The 25510-nt window shown below is 35.3% G+C and overlaps 1 protein-coding gene across 1 annotated transcript in view; it reads right to left on the bottom strand.

Annotated features, from left to right (window-relative positions):
* AKAP9 (A-kinase anchoring protein 9) overlaps positions 1-25510 on the bottom strand; it is a 156716-nt gene that overhangs the window by 65156 nt on the left and 66050 nt on the right. Inside the window, 7 exon segments of the mRNA XM_044920183.1 lie at positions 5462-5667; positions 8229-8332; positions 8809-8949; positions 10009-10233; positions 11512-11850; positions 20225-20317; positions 21498-21594. Of these exon segments, the coding sequence (XP_044776118.1) occupies positions 5462-5667; positions 8229-8332; positions 8809-8949; positions 10009-10233; positions 11512-11850; positions 20225-20317; positions 21498-21594 (1205 nt within the window).

The raw sequence follows: 25510 nt of genomic DNA, 5'->3' as shown, positions 1-25510 counted from the left end.
AATGAAATATCCTGAAGAGGAATGACCTATGCTTTTATTACATGTAGTGCTTATTTCTTATCAGTAACTTATCAGAAAGTGAACAAATTAACAGCAAACTTTAATTTCCAAAGAACTTAAATATTCATTTTGAGGGGCGCTCGGGTGGCTCAGTCGTTAAGCATCTGTCTTCGGCTCAGGTCATGATCCCAGGGTCCTGGGATCGAGCTCCGCATCGGGCTCCCTGCTCAGCGGGAAGCCTGCTTCTCCCTCTCCCACTCCTCCTGCTTGTGTTCCCTCTCTCGCTGTCTCTCTCTGTCAAATAAAATCTTTAAAACAAAAAAAAAAAGGATATTCATTTTGATCTAGTCATCCAGGAGAAGAGGAGCTATTTATTAAAATGTCTAGCTAAGCTAAAGTAGCTGGTGCCATGTATTTCTCTCAATCTCATGTATTAACAATATCAGGTAAAGATCTGAATGCAGCACATTCAATATTCACTGAGTACCTCCTCTGTACAAGTCACGGCTAGAGAATCCAAAACTGCATTCCAGTTGCAGTTAGTTACACTAAGTTCTTAGTGTAACAGCTAATACAATTTTCACTTTGTATTTTTATTCTCAACACTTAAAAACAGACAGCAACCAGACTAATATTTACTTATATTATTCCATGTATTCAAAACTGAATGTCTTGGTAATAGGGATTAATACTTCGTAAGTATTCATGAGTTCAAAAGGATCTTGGAATTCAAAATGAATTCATATCAAGTATAATACAATGTATATATTACAAAGTTACTAAACAAAATGAATGTAGTCTAGAAAATAAATATTTTTGAAGAAGCTATGGAAGCAAGAAATATTAACTTTATAATTAGTGTTTAAAACTAAAAATATATGTTATATAGCATCTTTAAAATTAAATGCATTCTAGTGACCTTTTCTTTCTAATAAATACAGACAATTTGACAAACCTGAGGAAAGAGAATAGTTTGATACAATGCGGAGCCAAGGCTTTAGGGGGTGAAAGTATGTGGAGAAGTTAGGATGGGGTGGGAGGAGAGCTAAAAGAAGGTAGCTGGAGCTAAAAGAAAGTAGCTGGAAAGGAGGCTGTGAATGGTTTTAACTTTTATAGGAACCTTGGGGTTTTGCTATAAATAATGGGTAGTAAATGATTTTTTGAACAGGAAGATGTAAAATCTAGGAATCAGGAAACAAACTGCAGCAATGCAGAAAAAGGGCTGAAGAAGAGACAGGTTAGAAGACTATTTCAATCAGGGCACCTGGGTGGCTCAATCGGTTAAGTGTCTGCCTTCGGCTCAGGTCATGATCCCAGGGTCCTGGGATCGAGCCCCGTGTCAGGCTCCCTGCCCAGCAGGGAGTCTGCTTCTCCCTCTCCATCTGTGAGCTCTCTCTCAAATAAATAAATAAATCTTAAAAAAAAAAAAAAAGAGTATTTCAATAGCCTAGGTGAGAAGTGTTGAAAGGTGGGGGGTTGGGGACAGGTCGGAGAAGACTAAATGTATAAGACAAGGGAGAAAGAAAGTAGTAAAAGATGACTCTGAGATTTAAGCATAAATCATTCTTAGGTGACAGAAGAGTGATTAAGAGAAATACTTTAAAAATCAGGAGAAAGTGTATAGAGCAGGCATGAAAAATGAAGTTGGAAGTGTTAATGGACTAGGTAGAGAAGATGAGTCAACTCTTAGAAATTTCGGTCTGCAGAGCCTTAGAAGTCATTTGTATTAAGGTGAGAGTCGAAATCCTGAAAGTGGATACATTTATTTCATGAGCAGTAAACAATTGCTTTCCTGTTTCAGGAGAGAAGGAGGACAAACATAGTTGGCACCTCCATAATATAAACTAACAAAAGAACCTGTGTGGAAAAAAAAGTCACAGAAAGACAGAAGATGTTCCAGGAGACAAGAGAACATTTCATAAAAGGCAGAGATGTCAGTAATGTTATTTGTTTAGACACTCAAACAGGACAAGGACTGAGAAGATGCTATTGGATTTGACAACTGGGAAGTCACTGTTGTCCAGAGAGAACAGCTGTGGTACTGTAGGAAGAGAAACCAAAGCTGGTAAAAGTAGGAGTTGGTTTAATCTCTCATTGAGTTGGTCAAGGTTTACCTTGAGTGAGGAGCAAAGTTAAGAAAAATGAACGCACTTCCCCCCCCCCCCCATATTATGAAGATATCAACATGCTTTGGGGAAAAAAGAAATCAATGGTGAGGGAAAAAAATTAAAGATACTGTATATTGCGTGGGAACAAATCTCAAGCACAAACTACAAAAGATACATAAAACAAAATGGCTTATAAAAAGCCACTGAAATTTTTTCAAATGTTAATGAAAAAATATATATTAAAGTATCTAGAAAAGGTGAAGATGTCAACTAGCTTAATGTATCTTATTGGTAACATTTTGAAGATACAAACAAAAATAATGTGAATACGTTCCAATGAAGAAATAGAACTTCTATTGTTGCTTATTCCAATGAAATAAAAGAATGAGAAAGACATCAAGGTTACATTGTATTTATAATAACTAGTCTTTGGGAGAAAAACCAGACAAAAACATAAATTGGCAGGGCAATTTCATAAAATGCCAACAGAAATCTCAGAATTGTCAGTTTGGTGAAGAGACTCATGATTTCACATTGGTGAAGCACTCAGATATGTGTCTTAAACACAGCAGATGATGGTTATTCAAAAGTCCTTTAGTCATTTACTTTAAGGATTTATACCATGTTCATTCCTTATCTTCCCAGATTAAGCAGGGTAGGTGATCCGACAGAGCATCCCCTAGCCCAATGGCCTTCTGAAGATCTCTAAGCTCCAAATGGAAACCACTGACTCTACTTTGCCTCTTACACCTGACAGATGAGTAAAGTGAACTGAAGCCCTGGGAGACTGATCTGCCCAGAGTTGCAGAGAGCTAGAGTAAGAATCAAGAGCCTGGTTAGATTACTAACCCAGCATTCTTTCTATCACATCACACTACTCCAAAAGGACACTGCAGCAGATGAGATTCAGTGCTTGGTCATCGGGGAAAATGAGGAGGGACTAAATGAGATAGAGTGGTCAAGGAGGACCTCTCTGAAGAAGCAGCATTAAAGAGTATTCTAGGAAATAACTACTGTTGGCTATAGACATTTGGCCTTTATCCTAGAAACAATAGGAATATTTAAGATATGCAGTCATTGAGGAGATTGGAAGGTTGGGCTGACGGTCCTAAAGGCAGTTTCCCAGGAGGTATTCACATACTTTAGTTTCCCCTGAAAGTGGAAGGCTTCCCAAGGGGGTCAGTCTAGCAAGAAGCATACTATTGTCAATGGTTAAGTTCTGATGTCACCTTCCTTTAGGATTTAAAAAATGTATTAACTTTATTGATTTTCCTATTACAAAAGTAACAGAGGTAAGCATTCTACCACTGAGCCATCACAGTGCAGGCCTCAAAGAACTTTTCTTTCAACATATCCTAGGAGAACTCATTGTTATGAACTACTTTAATATTCACTCAAGTTCAACATAATTTCACATTGGCTCAAAATCTCCCTTTAGTTTCATAAACGAGGTTATTCCTATGAGGAGGCACACATTAGCAAATCAATTATTTACTTTAGAGAGTTAACAAGTCCACACATGCATAAAATCTAAACAAGTTTGGACTTGAAAGCTGAAAATAGATCACAAGTACTACTACCGACAATAAAAAGTCATATATAAAAACTGAAAAGCAAATGTTTCATAATCAGAATAAGACTGAACTTTTTCTGTCATATTAAATAAGACATAAAAGAAATATTTCAAAAGTTCCTTTAGTTTTTACAATAAGGCTCCATGAAAAAATATGAAGGAACATCAGAAAAAATTCTTATAAATGGAACAGTGTCAATTTTTTTTAAGCCAATATATTCTTCAAAGTTTATCAGAAAATTCAGTTTTAAATGATAAATTCTATTAATTCAGTATTTCCTCCAAGATACAAAATGTGTATCTAGGTGTCCCCAAATGGTATTAGTGGTCATCCTAATTAGTTTGATAAACACTTCTACAATAAGACCAAGAAAGTATTACTTAATTCTTTTCTATACATCAAGATCTATATGTAGAAATAAAATAGCCCTTGATTGAGAGCTTAACAGAGAGTGAAGTTAATTTGACAAAATACTTCTATAAAGTTTGAAAAGATGAATTTGAAAGTTTAAAAATTCAGTTATTATTTCAGCTCTTATTTTATTAAAAGGGTTTTTTTTTTTTTCCCAAAAACTTTTTAAGATTTATTTACTCATTTTAGAGGGAGAGAGAGCAAGAGCACGAGTGGGAGGGGCAGAGGGAGAGGGAGAGAGAAACTCAAAGCAGACTCCATGCTAAGGGTGGAGCTTAATGCAAGGCTTGATCTCATGACCCTGAGATCACAACCTGAGCCAAAACCAAGAGTTGGATGCTCAACCGACTGCACCACCCAGGCACCCCAAGAGGTTTTTAAAATTATCTTTGTACTTAACTGAGGGAGTTTTACTTATAATTCCAAATCAAGCTTTTCTCTGCACTTGGAAACAGACTACTGGCCAACTTGCAATTAGGTAAACCTTCTGTAAGTGGGATAATTTCTTCTCATTTCTCCACGTGAAACTTAAACAGAATGCTCTCAAACACTGCAAATATTGGCATTTTTAGAAGGTTGGCCTCTAACTGGAGAGAAATGCTTGGGTGTGGAATGGTAGTAAAGTAGGGACTTGATCTGTTGATCCAAGAGTCCAGACCCTATCTTTCTCCATCTGACAAACTTTCTCACCTTTTGATTGCCTGATTTCCTCATCAACAAGGAATTAAAAAACAAGAGGGTAGACGTCAGCAGCGTGAAAGCAAGAAATTCAAAGAAGAGCCCAGCCCACACAGCTGATAGAAGAGAGAATTAGGAAGAGAGCTACGTCATGTCAGGATCTAACCCCTGGATCCACACATATTCTGTCATACTTCAAACCACTTTTCCGAAAGGAAGAAAGGAACTAGCAGAGGATAGTCTAAAGATCAAGTCTTGGGTTTCTTATCAAGACTTTCTTCTAACCACCTCAACAGATATGTGAAACTGATGCTTGATTCTTAAAAGCTCTTTATTTCTAATCTTTAGGGTGATTTCAGGATGTTGCCAATACCTCATGGATACTGGTAAGTGTCCTGCGAAGTGATGTGGAATTTTTCTTTTATGGTGGAGAAATTAAACAGTCTCTGGTTTATATAGCAAAGTAGTTAAAACCCTGAGTATGTACAACAACAACTCCAAGATACCCACTTGCAACTGCTATACAATAATGGTGTTTCGAGAATACTGGCTCCAAAGTATTTGTGTCTCAAGATTTTCTTGTTGGAAAAAACTTCAATATTGTCTCTTCTGTATTTTCAACACATAGCAAAACTGCCTTGAACTAAGAAAGATTTATTGAAGATAATGATGATAGTCTCAAACTAGTACCTCCTGTGTGTTCCTCATGGATATTTGACTTTATAGGTGCCTCTGCTTCTGATCTCCAAATCAAGCTGGCAGATGACTGGACCTTACTAGATCTGTCTAGAATACCAAGAACATGGCGACCAATTGTTTCTTCAACAGCTGCTGTTGTCTTCACAACTTCTAAGAGAATCTTCAGAAGTCTGTTATTAGCTTTCTGGAGTGCAAACCTGTATAGATAAAGAAACATTTATTAAAATGCTTAATCTTTTTGAAGCAAACACTTAGCTTATGTCCCACAAAAAATCTGACTTGAAAAATATTATACGACCCTCTCTACTGAAATAATATGCAATCGCACTTAAAATGAAGTGCTTTTGTTTTTTATTTAAGAATTACATTATAAAATTTGTTTTCTTCTAAAAAGATTTTGGTCCATCAGTAAACTATAACATTTTTTCACAAATGTGCAATACTTTACTGACCTTAAATAAATCATATAAGTTTTAGGTTAGTAAAGTTTCTAACTTGGAAGAAAATCACATTTAATCTTTTTATGTGTCAAACAATATAATTTAAAAATTCCACCAGAAAAATTCATATTTCTACAACTTCCTGGTGATAATCTAGATAATTAAATTACAAAAACAGGCAGAGACCTATTTTTAAAAAGGTCTGTTGTACAATATCACTATCTGCCAACACCAGAGGGAATATCATAGGACATTCTTTATTATATCTGCTCCAGAGACAGAAATTTCTCAAGTTACATAAACCACATTCATTTCAGCCAGAAGGAACTTATTTTCAACCAAATGGAATTAATAGTGCATCTGTCTTTTTAAAAAGATGTCATTTTCATTTGCAAAAAAAAAAAAAAAAAAATTAGAAAACAGTGCTAACCACCCACCCAAATATCTCAGCAAAAATAACCACTGTTAACATTTTAAGATCTATTTTTCTAGGCTTCCCCTCCACCTCATAAATATATACATTTTAAAAAACAAAAATGGAATTATCCAGGGCAAAGAGTTTTTGTAAGTTTTTTTTTGTTTTTTGCTTAACACAAACATCTTTTCATGTCAAGAAATATACTCCCATAAATGCTGATTCAAAAGATTATCTGATTAATCTTCTGAATAACTATAATTCTGTTGTCCTAATAGCTTAATTCAATAAGAGTACTATAGTGGCAAACTTTATATTTAATATAAAATAAGAGACTTTTATGGTAAAGGTCCTCTGCCTTAAGACAGTTTGCTCTCTCAACTTCACACTGTGGGAGATCACCAACAATCAGGTTAAAGGATATCTGTTTTCACAGGCACATGACATAACTATTTTAAGACAAGGTAATAAACGGACAAGTTTTCCTTCAGTATTTGTCCAGTGAAAGAGAGAGTTCTATTTTTGTACCTAGATCAAGTTCTCTGCTTACATGAGACCAGGACATTAAAAATAAAACTCTAAGTAATTTAGTTAGTATTAAGTCAGTTAAGGGTTTTATTTAATTTTTTCTTAGGTTTTGTTCAAGCCCCAAACACCTCAGGATTAGGATAATTTGAAAATATTTCTAGGGGCACCTGGGTGGCTCAGTCGTTAAGCGTCTGCCTTTGGCTCAGGTCATCATCCCAGTGTCCTGGGATCGAGCCCTGCATCAGGCTCCCTGCTCCGCAAGAAGCCTACTTCTCCCTCTCCCACTCCCCCTGCTTGTGTTCCCTCTCTCACTGTGTCTCTCTGTCAAATAAAAAAAATAAAATCTTTTAAAAAATATTTATAAATAAGAGAAATGATTAAAATTAATATGATGGTAAAGAGAAATAAATATGAATACTCATTTATTAGCACTCACTGCAAAAATTCCTAAAAATTAAACACTACATAGTTTTAAAAATATACCAATTAGAGATAAATAATATAAAATAAACAAAATGTTTATTTTATATTGCCATGGTAACTCTAATTTTCATACACTGTCTTTCTTGTTTGAGTTCCATACTGACTGTGTTCCATACTGATGATCCAATGGGGAAGCCAAAATCTTAGGGGCCAAATTCCTCCATGCAAGCTGAGGAAGGAGGTTAGGAGGACACAGAGGGTTGACAGTCACAGAAATTGGAAAAGGAGGAAATTAAGTTAGTAGATATTAATTTAATTTAAAATTAAAGAAATTATTTTCATTTGAAAAAACAAATTTTAAAATATTCTGCTTACAGTCCTTAATATGGGGGTGAATTCTCATTTAATATTTTACATTTTTATATTAACATCTACAAAGTCAAGTCAGGGGCAGTTTTGTTAACATCGGATCATTAATTTATTCCTCTATAAAAGTGGGATATGGATTAAAAGTTCTCATCTTATATGCAGTAAATGAATGAAAGAAGCTAACTGTAGACTATCACACTTCATTTTTTTTCTCATCACAAGCAAGGGGAATGCATGTCCATATACTGAAGAAATACACTCACAAGTGCAATTATGTTTTTTAGGATAAAAAATGGCATATGAGCAGAATAAAATTAAGGTTCAATAATCAAACAATGCCTTATCATTTACTGAGATAAGTACATGATCAATATCCAAACAAAAATTACCTTACATAAAAAAGATTTTTATAAATTTGTCTATCAAAAATTGACAGTTCCTTACATACACAGTAAAATGGACAAATAAATGTACAAGATCAAAATAAGGACAAATAAAGTTTACCACATTGAAACAACTATTTAATTCCCTTTGTACCAAAAAAAAAAAACAAAACAAAAACCACCAAACACATTCTGTGTACCTTTCATTGGTCAGAATATCAGGAGGCACATCTTCAGGTTTTCTGTCTGACTCCTTTTCTTTAAAGGTCTGTTCTTCCATTTCCTCTTGGTTTTCATCTCTGTTCTGCTTAAGTTTGTATAAAGGCAGAGAGGACAAAACAGAAAGAAAACCTGTCATCTTGGAAATAGCATGTCATTCTTCTATACTGTTATGAGGTGAAATAGAAATCTCTGCAGGCAAAATAGATAATCTTTGAAATAATATTTAACTACATTTTATCAAGGGATTAGCATTATCAAAAAAGATAAGGCAACCTAACGTAGAGATGAAAAGAACTTTAATGGGTTCTAGCTAATGCAGGCTCTAGTATGACATCAAGTTAGCTGGGCTGCTCCCTGGTGAAACAGCTGGTGCTGCTATAGCAATGTCCTATGCAAATTACCTTACATAGAAGGACTCCACCTACCTTACATGTAAACAATCACAAATACATTAAGCTCAACGCCTATAAAAAATACATTGGACACCAACAACAAAGACAAACAGATCCTACTGCACTGTTGATCCATTGCTCCTAGGTGGGCCAAAGTCCATACTACCTGTGTCTGCGTACTGCTGTTGCGCAGCTCACAACACAGCTTCTCTCTTCCAGCTAGAGACAGCTGCTTTAGTGCTTCCAGCTCCTCTAAAAGCACCCTCTCTCTCTCTGAAACCAGGTTTTCATTATCTATTGAGGATCTCTAAATAAGAAAAAAGGTCATGAGAGAATATTGTTTGCGACAGAAGGAAAAAAAAAGCAGAAATAATTAGCATATTTCTTTTAACCCCCTGGAACCAAGAGGCCCTTTCTACCTATGAGTTACATCCCATGATTAGGGGTTAAAAGCATATACAAAGTTCAATGCAAAATATGAAACATAAAAAAGCTAATTCCGGAATTGGTGAAGCTCAATTAATATTATTTTTATACGCCAATTTTGCATTGAAAATTCGGAGGTTTGAATTCACAAAATGCAATGAAGAAAAGCAATATCAATTTTTCCAAATGATATGTTTTATGTTCAACTCTCAATTTTCCTATTATTCTATATTTGAAAGAACATATTTCAAGATTTCTTTTTTTAATCTGTTTAAGTTTTCAAAATAAATGGAATAAATTTGTTTTTATAGGAACGTCTATATAAATTTTCTTGCTTTTCTGTAATGATTTTGTGAGTCTATATACAGCAATTGATAAGAATCCAGCTCCCAAATACCAAGGAGTAAGGAAAGGGATAAGAATGTTACGTAAATCTGCATTTCTCAAATCAAGAAGAGATGTTTCCCTGGAGAAAGTTCCAGAAACATACTACTTCAGATTCCCATTCATGATTAAAAAGATAGATTATAGATAGATAAAGGTAAACCTTGGAGATGCTAATTGGTGGACTCACAAAACTAGAAATGAATATGGGAAAAATGACTGTCAACTGCATCTCAGCACAAAGAATTTCCAAAACTGTCAAAGTGCTTTTGTTGTGTATGGTCAACGGAATGATTCAAAACATACAAACAACCTTGTAGCCACTTTTCCAATGGCGAAAGGGCAGATAAATAAAATGGCACAGAGGCAAGGCACTCCAAGGGTGGGTCAGGTGTTCCTAATAAGATCTAAGGCTGCTGTGCTGATGGGAGTCCGTTCCTGATGTTAAAGGTTTGTATTTATTCAGATGTTGGCAATAATACCGACTTTTAAAAAAAGGCTACATAAAGAATACTGTTATTTTAAATGGGGAGAAAAGGGACTCTAAGTCCCATACCTGGGCTAACTGTCTATTCAGTCTCTTAATCTCTTCTTGTAGCTGTTCCTGGTCTTCTCGCTGTCTCTCCATCTGGCGCATGTGTGCCTGCCGTAACAGTTCTGTTGCCTGCTGATGTTCTTGGTATTGTCGTACAAGTTCCTGCCTCATATCTTCCAACTGTTCTTCATTTAACATTAGTTGTCTAGAAGCATCCATACTTGACACCAAAATCTCATCATGGATCTACAATAGTTTAAAAAAAAAAAAAAAAAGACAGCAATCATAAAACATTTCGTGGAAAATTTTCAGTGTCAACATCATTAGGAACTAATATGAAAGCAATTCTAACCCCACAAAGCACCTGATTTTTTATCCCCATTACTAAACTAATAAAGTAAAAAAAAAAGAAATTTGTCTTAATTGTAATTCCAAGTCTGGCGGGAAGTTAGTTTATTATCATTACACAGGTTATTTTCTAAAAGCAAAATAGTTGTTTAGCAGTTAGTTTAGAGGCAATCTGATTCTAAGAGAGAAGAAGAAGAAAGACTAAAAATCCTCAGGATGCCTTCTGCTCTTAATGAAGCTATAACTCCATTATCCCTCTTGACATTTTATGACGGGGAGATAACATAAATGGAATATTTATAATTTAAAATTAAAATTAAATTTATAAAACGTGAAAATTTTTACCTATTTAATTTATATTATGCAGTGGTCATCACAGTACTACAGAGAACTGCTTGATAAGAAACAATTTTCACTAATTTTTATTTGGAAATAAAAGCTTTATATTCCACTTTCTCAAATTCGTAAGAAATCAACTCCTTAATGAAGTTCAGAAGTACTTCAATTCCCAAAGAGCTACTACTTAAACGAACAGTTGCTGGTAAACTAAAGAGGTTTTCACAAATACCTTAGTTTTGCACTTCATGAAGAAGTTGACAATTTTATTTGAATATGCCTCTAAACAAGACATAACCCATCCTGAACATTAATAAAAAATTTGAATTTAGATAATTTTTAAATGTAGGATTTTTACTTTCTGTTAAACACACAGTTGTGCTATAGACACAGAACAGATCCTCCATTAATGGATAAGTAAAGAAGAAAAGAATTAGTATATACAGAGTACAATACTTCAAATTATCTTCTTAAACAGGTAGCTATTTCCTTGTGATGTTATTATCACATTAAATGAAGCAAATATTTTATTCATACATACTACTAAACTACAGGATAATTAATCTTAAATTGACTGAAACAAAATTAATGCAAGTATAACTTACAATGAGATTTTACCATGCACAGTATGTACAAGATTAACAATACTATGAACCAGACTTGTTTTATTTAATAATAATATTAAATCATTTATTCATATATAAGTAATAAAACACAATCATAATGCTAATCCCTAAGTCAAGACTAGATACCTTCCTTCCCCATTAAGGAATATTAATTACTGGTAATATTTTTATAGTGAAGGAAGTCACAATTTCTTATACAAAAAAGCACACTTACAGGGTCTCTGACTATAAATGTTTTATCTTTGGAGAACATTTCTTCTGAAATAGTCAGTTCATGGTCCTTCGATTCTAGTTTATCATCAAGATTATCATTGTTTGATAACAGAACTTCCTTTCCATTTTCTCCTAACTCTTTACTGAGTGGTTTAAATTCTTCTTTAAATTTCATGTCCATTGCTTCAAAAGTTTGACCCTGTGATAATTTCATTTTATTTAAATGTTCTTGCTGACAGAAAGCATGTGCTTGTTTTGACGATGTAGTATCCTCTTTTTCCCCAGATATTCTAGATAGTTCAGTTTGTTGAGCAAATGCTATACTCATTGATACAATGACCTAAAAAAATAAACGAAAAGGATTAGATTTATAAATACTGGCAGGAATTTATTTATTTAAAAAAATTTTTAATTTAAATTCAATTAATTAACATATAAGGTATTACTGGTTTCAGAGGTACAGGCCTGTGATTCATCAGTATTATATAATATCCAGTGCTCATTAAATCACATGCCCTCTTTAATGTCCATCACCCAGTTACCCCATCCCCTTACCCCCTTACTCTCCAGCAACTCTCAGTTTGTTTCCTATGATTAAGAGTCTCTTATGGTTTGTCTCCCTCTCTGGTTTTGTCTTGTTTTATTTTTTCCTCTCTTCCCCTATGATCCTCTGTTTTGTTTCTTAAACTCCACATGTGAGTGAAACCATATGTAATTGTCTTTCTCTGATTGACTTATTTCGCTTAGCATAATACCATCTAGTTCCATCCACATCATACCAGCAGGAATTTAAAAAGCAAGTTACTAGTCAAAATGGTTTTATTTATTTATTTATTTTTAAGATTTTATTTATTTGAGAAAGAGAGAGAGCATGAGAGAGCAGGGGGTGGGGGGTGGAGGAGTAGAGGGAGAGGGAGAAGCAGACGCCCCGCTGAGCAGGGAACCTGACGTGGAGCTTGATCCCAGAACCCTGGGATCATGACCTGAGCTGAAGGCAGACTCTTAACCAACGGAGCCACCCAGACGCCCCTCACAATGGTTTTAAACTAAAAGAAATCCTACAAAAAGTGACAGACAGGGCGCCTGGGTGGCTCAGTTGGTTAAGCGACTGCCTTCGGCTCAGGTCATGATCCTGGAGTCCCGGGATCGAGTCCCGCATCGGGCTCCCTGCTTGGCAGGGAGTCTGCTTCTCCCTCTGACCCTCCTCCCTCTCATGCTGTCTGTCTCTCATTCTCTCTGTCTCAAATAAATAAATAAAAAAAAAAAAAAAGTGACAGACAGAGATAATCTCCATTTTACATGCCTTTAATATTCTCTAACTAGTGCTCAAGATCTCATGACTAGCTTTTACTTTAATTTCCTGTCTTGAACCTGATCTGCTTGTCTCTCAATACTAAGAATGCAATACAGACAAAAAGATTAAAAATATGAAAGAGAAGCAAAGAGATATGAAGGATAGAGTGAGAATGTTCAACCAACATCTAATCATTGTTCTAGGAGGATATATTAGAGAATAACGGAAAGGAACTATTTCATGGGTAATAGGTGAGAATACATTAGGTAGCACTCCTAAGAGTCAAGAAGACCAATGAATCTTGGAAGGACAAATATAGAGAACACCAAAAACAAAAAGTTCTTAAAAGTTCTATTATTGCATAATAAAAAGGTGTATTACCTATGAGGGAACAATAATTAAAATGACAAGGACTTCCTTAGCAGAAACAAGAGGAAGTCAGAAAACAATGAAAGGTTATCTTTAAAGTTCTGACATAAAAATAACCGTCAACCCAGATTTGAATGGTCAATAAAACCATCTTTCAGGAATAAAAGCAAAATAAAAACATGAAATAAAAACAGAGTTTACTCCTAGTAGATTGTAAGTAAAAGAATTTCTAAAGGATGTCCCTCAAAAGGCAGAGAATGATCCTAGAAGGAAGGCATTAGATGCAAAAAGGATTAGAGCATTAAAATTTCTTTTTGTAAATATGAAGATAAATCTAAACACTGACAGGTATAAAGCAATAATTCTATCTAAATTGTGGAACAAAAAGATGTAAGACAGAGACTTGTAATTCTAGTTAGCATAAGTGAAACCCACTACAGCCTCTCTTTCCCACAACTGAAAACTGAACAAAATACAAAAGCAACTACCAGAGAACTCTGAAAAGTTAACAAAAACAAGCAAACTGCAGAGGGTGTTAAAACTTGAAAAAATTTGTATGAAGAAGGTAAAACAGAACTTATGGCCTGTCCCTAACTGGCTTTTCTATTTTAGTTTAAAAGAAATGCTAAAGGGAGTTTTTCAAGCTGAAGGGAAATAATACCAGAGGAAAACCTGAAGTCTGAATAACAGCAGAATACTCATTCTTTTCAAGTATGCATGGAGCATTCAACCAGAACATATTTAGGGCAATAAATTCAAATAAACTGAAATCATACAAAGTATGTCTGACCACAAAGAAATTAAAAATTATACATTAATTAACAGAAGAGATCTGAAAACCCCTAAAATGTGGAAATTTAACAACACATTTCTAAGTAACTCACGAATCAAAGAGGATGTCACAAAAGAAATCAAATATTCAGATTGAATGAAAATGTGTAGAATGCAGTTTAAAAATTTTTTTTAAAGATTTTATTTATTTACTTGTCAGAAAGAGAGAGAGAGCTCAAACGGGGGGAGTGGCAGGCAGAGGGAGAAGCAGGCTCCCTGCAGAGCAAGGAGCCCGATGTGGGCCTCGATCCCAGGACCCTGGAATCATGACCTGAGCTGAAGGCAGACACTTAGCTGACTGAGCCACCCAGGCTCCCTAGAATGCAGCTTAAAGGTGTGCTTAAAGGGAAACTTACAGTAGTAGATGTATGTATCAGGAAAGAGGAAAGGTCTTTTAGGAAATCAGAAAAAGAAAACAAATTAAACCCAAAGCAAGCAGAAACAAGTAAAAAAATAAAGCAATCAATGAAAGTAAAACAAAAGGAATTTTTTAAAAACCCAAAAGCTGGACACTTGAAAATATCAATACAAGTGATAAACTTCTAGCCAGAATGAGAGAGAAAAAAGTGAGAAAGTAGAGATAACTTACAGATCCCACAGACATTAAGTGATAAAGCAATAGTATAAACAACTTCACCAACATAAATTCAACAGTTTATATGAAATGGACTGATTCCTTGAGTGACACAAACTAACAAAGCTCACTCTAAAAGAAATAGATTCCATGAATAAAACAAAATCTATTAAAGAAATTGGATTCATAGTTTAACAAAGCCTTCTGTCAAGGAAACCTCCAGGCCCTGTTGGTTTCACTAGCAAATTCTACAAAATATTTAAGAATAAAATAATACCGCAGTGCCTGGGTGGCTCAGTTGGTTGAGTGTCTGACTCTTGATTTTGGCTCAGGTCATGATCTCAGGGTCATGAGATTAAGCCCCGCATCGGGCTCTGTGCTCAATGCAGAGTCTGCTTGTCCCTCTCCCTCTGCCCCTCTCCCCCAAAATAAAATAAAATAAAATAAAACCAATTCTACATAAATTCTTCCAGAAAACAGAAGAGGGAATATATTTCAACACTGTACAAGGCCAGCATTATCCTGATATCATAACCAAACATATTACAAGAAAACAAAACTATGGATGATGTTCCTCATGAAAACAGACATAAATATCCTTGACAAAATATTAGCAAACAGAATCCAGCAATATAAAAAGAAGGAGACTGTCTCCTAATGAACATGAACAAACTTGGGGGTGATGGAAATGTTTTATATCTCCATTGTGCGTTGGTTTCATAACTAAAAATCTGTTAAAACTCACCAAATTTTGCACTTACAACTGGTGAATTTCATTATATGTAAATTATACCTCAGTAAAGATGATAATAAACAACAATAAAAATCTGACCATATGTTAGGTCATAAAGGAAGCTTTTGAAATTCTGAAAAATTTGTATCATGAAGATCACTTTCTTTAGACCAGAAATGAGTAACAATTAAAAGAAACAAATAATTAAAATTAAATTAAAAGGTCTGGAAACTAAAAAACTCAGCTAAAGACTCAACTACCTTGTTATTCTCTCCTTCCCATTTCACTATCCTATCTAACAAATCCCACCTGTGATTACAGGTGACTCTGTGGACACTCTGCCTGTGTAAACTGAGCTTAGCTGAAAAGAAAAAAAAAATCCAACCAAGCTGAATGGTCTTATTTTAAATTTGTAACTATTACCCTTGCATGAGCCCTTCAGGATACCGGGCAAATCTCAATTTACCTGGTCTTTTCCATTTTTTATTCCTTCTCCTAGACAGCCCTTTCTCTTTAAAGCTTCAATGTCTTCTCTTCTTTTCTCATTCTCAGGTACTGACCTTTCTTCTTAGTTTAGTGAGAAAATCAAAGCAATCAAAAGAGAACTTCCAAAGGTCCAAATATCACATCTGAAAACATCCTGAATCATGAACCAAATATTCTCTGCCTTCCTTCTTGTTACTATGGATTAAACTGCCATGCTCCTATCTAATGGCAACCCTCCTGGTTGCATCTCCTCTCCGCTCCTCAAGGACACTGCTCCAACAACTGTTTCTCTCTCTCCTGAATTAGCTATTTTTTTTTTCCTTCTCTCCTTAATCATCTCTATTAACAAAGAAATATGATATTTTTCTTCTTAAACAGAAACAAAACAGCAACAACAAAAACCTACTGCTTGACTCCATTATTCCTGAGCTACCACTCTATTTCTCTGCTCCCCTTTCAAGTAAAACTAATTCATCTCTTCATTCTTCCCCTGCACTCTCTCAAATCCAATCAGTTTGTCTGCATCACCCTCATCAAATGTGTTCTTGTGAAAGTCACCCATGATTTCACATTGTAAAATCCAATAATAAGTTTGCAGTTCTAATCATTCTTGATGGATCAGAAACCTCTGACACAGTTTAATACATTGTGTTCTTGATACACTTTTATTACTTGGCTACTGTGATGCAGTCTTTTGTTCTTCCCATATTTAACTTACTGCTTTTTCTCCATCTTCTTTGTTCTTCCTCATTTCTCTGATCTCTAAACACTGGCATTATCCAGGCTCAGCCCCCAGACCTCTGCTCTATCTACAGTCACTACATTAGTGTTTTACAAATTTTTTCACTGCAACCACGGCAAACACATACACACACAACAATAAAAAAATATTTTATATTGTGACCCAAAGTGTGCATAGGTATCCATGTGTGTTTATTATTATTATTATTGTTATTAAATTTTAAGTAGCTCCACACCCAACATGGGGCTTGAACTCACAACCCAGAGATTAAGAGTCACCCGCTTTCCCAACTGAGCCAGCCAGGCACCCCTATATGTGTGTATATTCATATAACTGAACTTCCCATTACATTATTATGTTAAAATCCTGGACCTAAACCAATAAATTGATTTTACAACTTAAAGATGAGTTACAACTCAGTTTGAAAAACACTGCCCTACAGGCAACCATATTTTCATGTCTAGTCTTATCCTATTTCCTGAACTCTATATATATCTAACCACTTCCTCAATATTTATTTTTAAACATTTATGAAGTGTTTGCATTTAATGGGTCTGGATCCTTATGTTGAAGGTCTACCTCTCCTCTCCAAAAACTACTCGTTTGCAGTCTTTTCTGACACTAATAGCAACCCATTCTTCCATTTGCTTATGTCAAATAACCTAGAGTAATATCTTCTCCTGAAGGGCAAGCCCTTGCCCTTTTTCCTTTTTATTTCTTCCTCCTGTATCCAGTTACATCTGCTGAGAAGGTAAATCTGTGCCAGGATTTCACAATATTTCACCAAATGGGTCCCCTGACTGTGGGGGTGGCAGGACTGAATCAAATCGTCTTCTAACTCAGCAGAGCTGGAAGCTGGGCAAGCAGTCTTCACACTCCTACCAATTCTTCCTGGCCACCTCTTTGAAACATTCATTAGACTGACTTTCTCTCTCGCATTCCACTTTCTCAAAAGGTACTCAACCAGGTACCTTCATGATTTACTCTCTCACTTCCTTCAGGGTTCTTCTTTTACCACTTTTAAGAGGTCTTCTGTGAGAACCTTATACAAGTAACAGCATGGAATTTCCTAACAGTTCTATTACCCAGGTTTGTTTTCTTTTTACAGTACTTAACACCATCTATACGGGGTCTATCTGCACAACCTAGAATATAAAGTGTATGGGAGCAAACACTTCATCTCTTTTTACCTCTGCTATACCCTAATACTTAGAATACTGTCTGGCAATGAAATGTAAATAAATGTCTATTTTCAGTAGTAAGCACACAAATCACAGGTTGAATCTAATATGATCTATATTGGGAATCAGTACTCCTAACTGGGCTTCTTCTATACACCCTGTGCTTTTGAAACAAGGGTTCTCAATCTTTTTCCAACATCCTATCTGAGAGTATAGGGTAGAGCTTAATCCTATCAGTACTGGTAGTTAATGTCAACAATCTACATTATTCTAAGGATCAAGCTGGGCCACCAAACGTTGTCTCTTGGACCACAGTACCTTGGATGTCTTCGGAACAGTTTTCAATGACCGACACACTTTGGTGCTCTGCTATCTGCTTAGATGACTGATGCCTTACAAAACATATTTATGGGGCGCCTGGGTGGCTCAGATGGTTAAGCATCTGCCTTCAGCTCAGGTCATGATCTCTGGGTCCTGGGATTGAGCCTCCCATTGGGATCCTGGCTCAGTGGGGAGTCTGCTTCTCCCTCTCCCTTTCCTCCTGCTCATCCTTTCTCTCTCTCTCTCTGTCTCGAATAAATAAAATCTTTAAAAAAAAAAAACATATTTATAACATCACCATTATCACAGTAATGACTACTTTAAAAATTTCATTTATGAGTCTTTATCATCTGCTAGGTGGTTTATGTTAGATTAGTTCACTGAATCCTTATAAAAATCACTTATTCCTATTTTTTCCCTCTTTTCACACAGAGAAAATTGACTCAGAAGTTAAGTAACTTTCCTAAGATCATAAATCTAGTAAGCCAGAAGAACACAAATTTAAAGCATGGTATATCCTATACCAAACCGCATGCTCTTAATTGCTATGATGCCCTGCTATCACATTTCACTTGAGAAATTTTTGTAAGAGCTAAGTGCAAGAGAAAATCTGCATTTCTCTAAAGAACCAGATAATGAGAGCTATATAAGCAATGGTGCCTCACTTTTTACTTTGTTCTCTAGGAACCAAACATTCAATATAAATACAGAAGTGATTAAGTTCTACGGCTCGTATATTTCCTTGGGTCTTGACTTCCTCTCCTAATTTATGTTTAACCTAATTCCTTATGTATATCCTGTATACCTTATCAATTCTCCTCCTTTAAAGTGCACGTATCCACTGGGATTGTTATACTGGAACAGTTGAAATATTATAAAAAAGCAGAGAAAATCAGAATTCAACTGTTCCAGGGCGCCTGGGTGGCTCAGTTGGTTAAGCGACTGCCTTCGGCTCAGGTCATGATCCTGGAGTCCCGGGATCGAGTCCCGCATCGGGCTCCCTGCTCGGCAGGGAGTCTGCTTCTCCCTCTGACCCTCCCCTCTCTCCTGCTCTCTCTCTCTCTCATTCTCTGTCTCAAATAAATAAATAAAATCTTTAAAAAAAAAAAAAAAGAATTCAACTGTTCCAATATAAGAACCCAATCAGGTATATGCATTTTTTTTTTTAAGATTTTATTTATTTATTTATTTGAGAGAGAGAGCGAGAAACAGCATGAGAGGGGATAGGGTCAGAGGGAGAAGCAGGCTCCCCGCCGAGCCAGGAGCCCAATGCGGGACTCGATCCCGGGACTCCGGGATCATGACCTGAGCCGAAGGCAGTCGCTTAACCGACTGAGCCACCCAGGCACCCCAGGTATATGCATTTTTTAAAGATTATTTATTTATTTGAGAGAGAGAAAGAGAGTGTTTAAAAAAATATCTCTAGGCATAGCAGCTAAGAGTATCTATAGTTAACATCACAGTGACTTCTCTGGGAAGAGATAGACAAAGAGAATATATAAAAGACTAACCACCTTCTATCTCATTTCCTACCATATTCCCCACCTTTAAGGGAGGCCAAACTCCATTACAAGGTACTACTCACAAGGTAACAAATTTATAAAGACTTGTTATGGCATTCTGAAAAGTTTTTTTTTTTTTTTAAAGATTTTATTTGTTTGAGAGGGTGCGAGAAAGAGAGAGCGCACAAGTGCTCACAAGCATGGGAGGGGCAGAGGGAGAGAGAGAGAAGCAGACTCCCCACTGAGCAGGGAACCCAATGTGGGACTTCTCCCCAGGACCCTGGGATCATGACCTAAGCTGAAGGCAGATGCTTAACCGACTGAGCCACCCAGTCACCCCTGAAAAGTTTCCAATTACTATTCCATATCAAGAAAAATATGTTTTTCGTAAAGAAAAGTTCACAGAACATTCCACTTAAAGGCAACTGAGATTGATACCAGTAACTGACAATTTAAAGATAAGCTATGTAATAAAACTTTTAAAAAAGAAAGTGCAGGGGTGGCTCAGTCAGTGGAGCATTTGACTCTTGATCTTGGGGTCAGGAGTTCAAGCCCCATGTTGGATACAGAAATTACTAAAACAGTTAAAAAAAAAAAAAAGTGCACTATCAATAAAATCTATGTTTTTTGAAGGCTTGAAGGGAATATAAACCATAATAACCTAACAAACTATAAACTTACCTTAGCTACTTCTTCTTCTAATCGTTCTTGGTATTGTTTTTCCAGCAACTTAACCATATTTGTTTCCTGTTTCACTCCAAAGTCACCAGAAAACTAAATTAAAAAGCAAAATATAACATACTTGTTTATACTAATTATACACCACTTATTTTTAAACTTCTACCCTCAAATATCCTCAAAAGATCAATGTTTCTTAGAAAACTTCTGAGAAGTTTTAACAAGTTTTGCTTCTGCTATTAAAAACAATAATTCTGGTGAATAATTCTAGTGTATAATTCTACTAAATAATGTACTTACTACACTGAACTTAATGATGCTAAGTGAGAAATATATTTACATATTTTAATTACTAATATAGTTCTATGGTGTGATAAAGACACTTCTTAAATATAATTATCTAATTTTAAGAATGTTAACAGTGGCTATCTTTGCTTACGAAATTATAAGCAAATTTTATCTTCCTCTTAATATCTTTTAATACTATCCAATTTTCTACAAATACAAATTACCTTTATAACTAGAAAAAACCATAAAGTTTTAAAAAATGTAAACATATTCTCAGCATCAAAGCATTTCATTGTTTACCAATTATCTGAATATTCCATATAGGATGAGTGTAGAAGAATCAAGATACGTAGCCAACATCTCTCCTCTGTATCCAAAACAAGAGAAAGCAATGATCTTTGTTTTCTACAGGAGTTAAGAAATTAAAAATCTACTGAATTAAGATCAGGGTTTTGTAGTTGTAAGTTTCAGAAAAGTGCCCATGAACTGGGAGTATATACAATGTTGAAGACAGGCAGAATGTGGCTTAGCCAGCTGGCCCATACTGTAAAAGATGAGGGGCTTTTATATATCAGATGGCCTGTGCTGAAGGAGGCCTTGTCTATTGTCCCAGCCATAGCATCTTGAATTTTGAGGATTCCTAAATACTATTCTAGAGGTGGTCTGGCTCAACTTCCTATGGTGGCAAGAAAAGTTGTTGGCAAGGGCACTGAAACTAATTTGTTACACAGCTAATGTTATACAAAACAAGACAGATTTTAAAATTAGAACATACGTAGGGGGGAAAAAACCTCTCAATTTTAACTGTGTTAGTCCTATGCTATGAAAATACATTAAATTTCTTTATATATTCTTCTGGGTCTTTTATATAAGGTATTATCCTCTTATTATGCTTACCTCTCAGCAGCTATTAATTGAATACTATAGACATAAAAATGACAGTAAGAAAAATAAAATCAGTGCACACAACAGTTTAAAGATATAATACCTCTATTGTACCATCAATGTTCTGGTTTAGACAACTTCCAGGATATATTGTTTTCCGGACATCAGATTCAGTAATTACCACTGAATCAATGGAGAAACTAAACATAAATAAAAGAGAGTGAAGGAATTAGAGTTGTGAGTTTTACTGTTAGTCCAAATTTACAGCATGCATAAAATGTGTATTAGGGCAGGGGCAACAAAGATGACAGATCAAGAGTTATAGGTATTGTGACTTAAATCGTATTTTTGACTAATTTTTCCATTTAAAACTAAACTAACACAATTGAATGAGAGAATATTTCAGCAGATCAGCATTGAATTTTATGCCATTTTATAAAGTGTATTACAAATATATGATGTAGAGCTATTTACAGGTACATTTTTAAAATATCTATGGTATTACTGAGTAGAAGAGTCTGTAAAATCTCATTTTTATTAAAAAATTATTTATACACAGACACAGAAAAAACTCTGGATGAATGTATGTCAAAAGTAACAATGATTACCTCTAGCGGAACTGGGGAGCAGAGGCAAGAAAAGGAAGATTCTTAATTTATACAGTCACTTCCAGATTTTGTTTTTAATCTATTCATTTGTCTTTTGGTATTCGTGTCTTTATTCTGTATTGTTTTACAAGCATTATTTTTTGAAAAAAAGTTTTCTTTGCTTAACTTGGGTCATAAAAACATGGTAAGATTAATATTTAGCAACCATGGGAAAAAGAATAAAGGGGCAAATTATAATTTTTTCTGGCTAATACAATTTCTCACTTCTACTTTCATGTGCACCACCCATGCTGCCTTTATTCCACCCCCTCTTGCCCAGCTCCTCCTTTCTCTCTTCTATCCTCTTCTTTCATTCTGTCCCAAATTGGCCAGATACAAGTTATCATCAACCCATTTAATAACTGGCATAATTAACCCCCTACTGACAGACATTTGGTTGTTTCCAAATGTTCACTATTACAAATAATGCTACAATATAAATCCTCATAAATATATCTTGCACACATTTGTGGATTTTCTCTATGATGATAAATCTTATAAATAACTGTTAAGCTTAATATTTAAAATTTTAACATAATGCCATATTCCAAAAAGTTACATTAATTTTACTCCCATGTATGTTTCTTCTCCTGTGAACTGCCTATTTGTGCTCTAGGTTCATGTTAAAATGATTGTAAAAACTTATCTCCCTTTTGTTTCTTCTCTGCCCTTTCCTGGTTTTTCTGTCTCACAATTTTGTCTGTTTCCTCACTGCTTCTTGCATACACTCTTCTGATCCTTGGTTCCATGTTTTGATTCTTTTTTTCATAGCTTAGAAAGCCTTCCTAATTATTTATCCAGCTGTTAAGACCCAAACTCTAATAAAAAATGGTACTTAGTCCACAATGACTCCATTCTATAGCTTTACAGAATTTGGAACTGTTTATCCCAAATTCAAAAAATAATCTAGCTAAAACCAAACTCACTGCTCTCCTCTTATAATTAAGGTCCTACTCCCCACTGGCCTTACTTCTCTATTTATATTAACGTACCATTATTCTCCATATTCTCTAGCTCAAACAACACAGGGTCATCTTTGTTTTTCCCCTTCACTTTGTTCTCAACATTCCTTCTATCCCAATATCTGATATTCATCCCTTCATTTCCATTTCCCCTGGAACCACTCCAATAGGCAATTACTACAAAAATGTGCAGTTAAAGATGCCACACAGACATGGGTTTAAATTCCAGCACTTCGGTTCTATCACTATGTTATATTCCTTAACCTACCACTTCTTAAAAATTATTTTGTAATAAGTACTATTTCAATGATTAGAAGTCCCTTGAGGGAAAAGGGCACTTTATATAGATCTAAAGCTTCCTCCATGACATCTAGCCAAGGCTTATTTCTGTCACTATTTCATTTATTCCTCACAATCTTGATAGTACTTTTATTGTTCCTAATATTACTTAGATATGTTAAAATAATCTGCCCAAGATCATATAGCCAGTAAAAGGTTAAATCAGGTGTCAAATGCAGATCTGACTCTTAAGCCAATAGTCATTCCAAGAGGCTCTAAGAGACCTTTAAAAGGCTTTTAGTATACCAGCTCCAAATGTATGTTAAATGAATGACTCAATTATTTTTTAAACTAGCTCAAATCTATCTTAGAAGAACAGAAAACTCTTTATTCACACATTCTTTATTCAAAAAGTATCATAATTGTATCCAAAAATGTGATGACGTTTACAAGAAATAACTTTGATTCATCACTATTAGTAGGAGTGAACATGGGTCAGTAAACCTCTTTTTTGGGGGGGGGGGTAGAAAACTAATGGTCTTAGTGGAAAGGTACTGTCAACACACTTCCACTGACATTACAGAAACTCTGAGAGAGGGTGGTAAGCTGACAAAAGCTCAAATGCAGTAATTGCCAAATAAGTCTCCATTTCCAGAAAACTCCCTTTTCTTCATGCTTTAGAGAGAAAGCATCACTAATTAAAGGAAGGCTACTTGAAACATTGTAGCTGATTATTAGAGACTTCCTGCTATCTACTTATTTTCTTTCATATCAGAAAACCCAAAGTAGTAGTTTCTAAATGTCAATCCATAAACTATCTGTAACAGAATTATCCTGTTACAAATACAAATGTCCAGGGTCCATCCCAAAGCTACTGAGTCTGACTCTCCAAATGTATAATCCAGTAATCTAATTTTAAGTATTCAGAAACCTCTGGTGTTTCTGATGCATGGCCAAGTTTAAGAGCCACTAATCTCAAATAAGATGAAAGCTTTCTAAGTTTGTGCCAAGGCAGGGTGAATAATTCCAAAGCCTACATACAGACTCCGAATAAAAGAAGGAGAAACAAACTAATTCCAAAGAAGTGTGGACATTTAGTATTTTGTCTCAAAGGAAAAAAATCTTTTTTTGGCTTGAGGTTCCATTAATAAGTGCCTATGAAGATATCAATCCTATAACAGCAGAGCCAGCCAAAGTTAGATTAAATCTCTGAACATTTTATAGAGGTAGTTTAAATATTAAAGCATACTTCCTAAGTTATGAGCTGTTCTCTCATTCATTTAACAAACATTTATTGAGCACCTACCATGCAGAAGGAATTATTACAAGGTGTGGGATACATCAATGACTCAGATGAACAAAAATCCCCACCATTACCAAGCTTTAAGTCTTTCATAAAAGGCAGACAATAAAGCAAACAAAACAAAGTCCCCTACAAATATATATACACTTTTTTTAATTTTATACATATACAGCTTTACATATGTAAAACAGACACTATTAAGTAATACAGAAAAAAAATGAAGCAGGAAATTAGTGTACAGAGTTCTAAAGAACAATTTTAATTTAAATTGGGTGATCAGTATAGGCCTCATGAGAACATGATATCTGCATAAAGACCCAAAGCATGCTGGGCATGTAAATATCTGGAGAAAGAGCATTCTAGGTAGAAGAAACGATAATGAAAAGTCTTTGAAGCAGGAGGATTCTGATGGTCTGAAGATCTCAAGGAGAATGTGTGGTGTGAGAACAGTGACAGGCAAGTCAGTAGGAGATAAAGTCCAAGTGATAACAAGGAGCCATCATGAAGGACTGAGTAAGGCATTGTTAGGACAGAAGAGCACTGGACTAACATGATCAGTCTTAAATTTTAAAAGCAAATTTAAAAATTTTAAAAGCAAAGTTGTGGAAATGAGTTGAGAACAGACTTTAGGAAAGAGTTAGGGTAGAAACAGGGAGATCAGTGTTGTAGTAACCCAGGTGAGAGATGATGGGCAGGGGGCTAGTGAGAAGTGGTCCAGTTTAGATGTATTCTGGAGGCAGAGATAACAGGATTTCTTGATAGACTGGAAGTGAAGTAGGAGAGAAAGAAGAGTCACCTCAGATGGAGATGGCTGCAGAAGGAGCAAATTTCCAGGGAAAGATCCGGAGTTCTATTTTGGACACAGTGAATCTGAGTATTAGACAACTAGGTGGAGAAAGTCCAGCCATGACTGAAATGATCATAT

The sequence above is a fragment of the Neomonachus schauinslandi genome, chromosome 12 (genome assembly GCF_002201575.2).
Source record: "Neomonachus schauinslandi chromosome 12, ASM220157v2, whole genome shotgun sequence".
In the NCBI taxonomy this organism is placed as follows: Eukaryota; Metazoa; Chordata; class Mammalia; order Carnivora; family Phocidae; genus Neomonachus; species Neomonachus schauinslandi.
The sequence above is the reverse complement of the archived record's forward strand: the minus strand, read 5'-3'. Positions and strand labels throughout refer to the sequence as shown.